The sequence below is a fragment of the Phalaenopsis equestris genome, unplaced genomic scaffold, assembly GCF_001263595.1.
Source record: "Phalaenopsis equestris unplaced genomic scaffold, ASM126359v1 Scaffold000297, whole genome shotgun sequence".
Taxonomy (NCBI): Eukaryota; Viridiplantae; Streptophyta; class Magnoliopsida; order Asparagales; family Orchidaceae; genus Phalaenopsis; species Phalaenopsis equestris.
The window spans coordinates 3,004,878-3,009,333 of NW_018164739.1; the positions used below are offsets into that span (position 1 = coordinate 3,004,878).

The 4,456-nt window shown below is 34.2% G+C and overlaps 1 protein-coding gene across 3 annotated transcripts; it reads left to right on the top strand.

Annotated features, from left to right (window-relative positions):
* The first annotated feature begins 1,284 nt into the window (after positions 1 to 1,284).
* Positions 1,285 to 3,725, top strand: LOC110025420 (putative 12-oxophytodienoate reductase 4). 3 transcript variants are annotated; one of them, XM_020725885.1, is made up of 6 exons: positions 1,285 to 1,356; positions 1,483 to 1,568; positions 1,651 to 1,791; positions 2,133 to 2,263; positions 2,728 to 2,901; positions 3,018 to 3,725. In XM_020725885.1, exons 1-6 carry the CDS (start codon positions 1,327 to 1,329, stop codon positions 3,614 to 3,616), a joined length of 1,161 nt encoding a protein of 386 aa, XP_020581544.1. In that variant the 5' UTR covers positions 1,285 to 1,326; the 3' UTR covers positions 3,617 to 3,725. The 3 variants fall into 3 exon arrangements, with proteins under 3 accessions (XP_020581544.1, XP_020581545.1, XP_020581543.1); XM_020725886.1 differs by having other exon boundaries at positions 1,349 to 1,392; XM_020725884.1 differs by lacking the exon at positions 1,285 to 1,356 and having other exon boundaries at positions 1,363 to 1,568.
* Positions 3,726 to 4,456: the final 731 nt, after the last annotated feature.

Consider the following 4,456-nt stretch of genomic DNA (forward strand, 5'->3'; position numbering starts at 1 on the left):
TTATCTTAGTGCGTGTTGGGATCTCATGCGACACCAAGACAATAATTGATCACTCTACTCAAATTTTCTTGCACGCGTCAATCTCAAAAATTTCAAGATTTACATACATTCCGCTCAACTCTTATGTATTAACATATCTACTACCTAAAATTCAAAATTTCCATTCATATCACCTTATCTCTCTTTTTAAAAGTCAAAATAAAGATATTTTATGAGATATTTTGAATGTTATAAATGAAAAAATAAAATAAAGTATATGTATTAGATATGTATATACATAAGAATTGGGTGGTCCTCAAATTTATATATTTTCTTAAAGTACTTGATCTGAGTTCATTTGAACTTGAATCAATATATTAATGATATTCTTGGGCTCCATAATCACACCAAATGAATATAATATAAATAATGAGGATAGAAAGAGAGACACAAAGAGAGAGAGAGAGAGAGAATGAACAATAATTTTTCGTGTCTTATTTATAAAATAATTCATCTATTTATAGAAGAGAGGGTATAATAATGATATTACATTTTTGTCACTGCTTTAAATTTATTCGTAATAGGATATTTCTTGTATTTTACATGTACAGATTTGTTGTCTAGCTAATTTCTAGCTTGGCCAACTAAGTTCATCTGGCTTCAAGTTGACAGGATTGACTCTCTCGGTTGAGCTTGGTCGGTATGGGTCGGTCGGCTAATATGAAAGGACTGTTGATCGTTGATCTCTAAGTAGGAGCTTCTGGGGCATCCACAAGATGGTTGGAGATACTGTGGAACTAGATGCCCATCAGATCGACTTTTCTGTAATGGTTGACTCAGATTCACTTTTGTTCTCGTTTCTAGTCGAATGGTTCAGATTTGGATCATTTAGTCATCTTCTTGTCTGCCTTGTAGCTCATGCCTCTCATACGATCTCCTAACAGTGGGCTAACATTTATCCTGCTCTTCCTTTCTAAACTATCAGATCTCTTTAAGATCAATTCTGACATATTTTTTTATCTACACTATCATAAGTTTTTAAAAAATAAAATTTATATGATCACAAAATTAATTTTGAAAATTCTTAGTTTGAATATTCGGATAATTTCAGAATTGAAATTATGTGAGAATATCATTGATTTGATTTAATGAATCTTTAGTCATTCGTGTGTGTACATCGATAATAGTCCAAATTAACAAATTTATCCAAATAAATTACATTAAACAAATCATTAAACGAATCAAATTTGTCTTTTTTGCCCCCAACTTTTCGGACAAAATAACGGCGTTTTTTTTGGCCATTAAAGTAGCTGTCGACTGTCGAGTGGATATTCTGCTTTTTCAGTCATGGCCGACGCCAATCGCCATGGACAGCAAGTGAGCAACTTATGTTTCTCTTCTAATGTTGCTGATGTTGTGATGATATTTCACGCCTATCTACACCTTCTGTGTTTTTTCATCTTCTACAAATCTTTAGTGAATCCTCAATTCTTGATCCAACAGAGCTTGCAGAGTAAAGCGATGGCAGTAGAAGAGCAGATCCCACTTCTCAAACCCTACATAATGGGAAAATTTCATCTCTCCCACAGGTCACCCCTGACTCCACTTTGCCTTACTGCTTAGCTTCTGGCTCAAATCTTTCTGTTGTTTTATCTGTAAATAATTTTGCAGAATAGTACTGGCACCATTAACAAGGTCAAGATCCTTTGGTTACGTCCCCCAACCTCATGCCATCCTCTATTACTCTCAGAGGACAACCAAGGGAGGTCTTTTAATAACTGAAGCAGCAGGAGTTTCTGAAACAGCTCAAGGGTAATTTGTAATTTTATTTCCTGTTATTTGTAATCTGTAATTTGATAGCGGGATTTATGCAATTTTTTAGCTTAATTCATGCTAAATAGAATTTTTGGAGATTTAACAACTTTTTTTGAGTTTTAGCAATGTCTTGATTTGATAAATTACATCATGCACAGTTTAAAGTCTTGCATGCTGAAACAAATAGAAAACCAATTTATCAGAATACATAACGTTGGATTTATCCAACTTATTTCTGGTGTTTGGCTGGATTTACCTTAAATTGATACTTAAATCTAACTTAATTTTGGTCATAAAGGCCCTAAATTTTTATTATTATTATTTTTGCATGAATTTAGGTACCCAAACACACCAGGAATATGGACCAAAGAACAGGTAGAGGCCTGGAAACCCATTGTTAAGGCAGTGCATGACAAGGGTGGCATCTTCTTCTGCCAATTATGGCATGCTGGAAGAGTCTCCAGTTATGGTACATTCTTGAACTCTGGTGAAGGAGATAATTCTTGATTGATAATAATAACTAGAAATATTACATTCATACCAATTTTATTCCTATATATTTTACATATCTAACCTTAAGCCTCTGTTATTACATATATGTCACCTTACATATGAAAATGTATATTTTATTATTTTAACTTATATTGCTATTTATGATGTGATGAAATAGTTGGGTGATATAAATATAAAAAATAAAGTTTGGGGTCAGATAAGTAAATGCATTTGAATTCAAGCAAAGCAAAACTTATTTTCTTTTCTTTAATTCTCTAAACTCCCGGGTAAAGTATTAACTTGCATCTTACAGAACTAGTGCACAGATAGATTTTTGAGCTGCTTCTACCTAATGATTTCTCATAAAAAAACTATGATATACATGTATTGAAGAGAATATTCTAAGATCAAATCAATTTTATATGGATTGTGTTTTTATAGGTTACCAACCAAATGGACAAGCTCCTATATCGAGTACTGATAGGCCAATTCCTCCCCAGAAACAACATGATGACACCATTGCCGAGTATTCTATTCCACGACGTCTGGCAATCGAAGAGATCCCTCTGGTTGTTAATGATTTCCGACTTGCAGCAAGGAATGCCATTGAAGCCGGTATCTAAATACGTCTTGGACTAAAATGACCTCCTTAAAAATAATCAGATAACTATTTTGACATTATCCTTATATGAATATGCTTTCTTATATTTATACATCGATGTTATTCCTAGGCTTTGATGGGGTAGAGATGCATGCTGCGCATGGTTACTTGATAGAACAACTCATGAAGGATAATGTAAATGATAGGACCGATGAATACGGTGGAAGCATAGAAAATCGATGTCGATTCACCCTCGAAATCATCAAGGCAGTCGCCGATGAGATCGGCGCCGAACGTGTGGGCATTCGACTGTCACCTTTCGCCGATTACATGGAATGTTGGGATTCAAATCCCGAACAATTGGGGCTTTACATGGTGCAATCATTGAACAAGTATGGCATTCTCTATTGCCATGTGGTTGAGCCAAGGATGTCAATTGTTGATGGAAGAAGGCAGATTCCTCACCGCTTGCTTCCAATGAGGAAGGCTTTCAATGGTACTTTTATTGCTGCAGGAGGATATGATAGAGATGAAGGTAATAAGGTGGTGGCTGAGGGTTATACCGATTTAGTGACTTATGGGCGGCTGTTCTTAGCCAATCCAGATTTGCCCAGAAGATTTGAGCTGAAAACAGTTCTGAATAATTATAACAGGTTTACTTTCTGTACTCCAGATCCAGTTGTTGGGTATACAGACTATCCTTTTCTTGATGAACAACAAGTTTCTTAATTACTGAAGAGTAGATTTACTGTGATTTATCTAATTGCTGCTTTTTATTTCAATAAAGATTATGTATCAAACGATTCAGATCATAATGTTAATATGTTTGTTCGGTGTCTGTTAGTGATTGTTGGCTTGAAGAATATTTAGTGAGCATAGCAAGCAGGAAAATATGTGATTTATAGCTTTAAGATCAAAACGTTCGATTAACACAGTTGCCTATAGAAAAGATTGGAACGGTAATTAGGAGCCTCTCCTGAAACAAATTGTATGTTATTTTCTTATTTGCAAAAGTATTTATTCTAAATGATATGACATCTTAAACATTTGTTTGTGAGACATATTCGGAACATGCAGGAAGTGAATGAAATTATGATAATTTTAATGCATAGTTTTGAGCGAGGCTATTTAGTATGTAGTAAAAAGAGTGCACTGCATTTTTTTTTTTTAGATTTTCAGAAATTTGGGTGTTTTGTGGGATGATTTTAAATGAAGTGTAAAATTATAATGCATTTGTAATTTATTTTCTAGTTCATTTTTAATGTATTTAGAATTTATTAGATTTGAGCAAATTTCTAATATAACATTTGTTGTAAAGACTCGTCACCCGTCACCACCAGTCACCACCGCCGCCCACCGCTGGCTGTCGTTGGTCGCATTTTCCTACCTACATCTTGTCTATCGCCAACCACGACCGGTGGTTAATCACCTCTTGTCACTCACCCTCTAATGGCCACATATTTGACATTAATTTTATTTTTTCCAACAAAACAAGAAATAAAATGAAGCAATCCATTTATCTTACATAGAATCAAAGAAACACAAAAGTATATACATATATATATATAT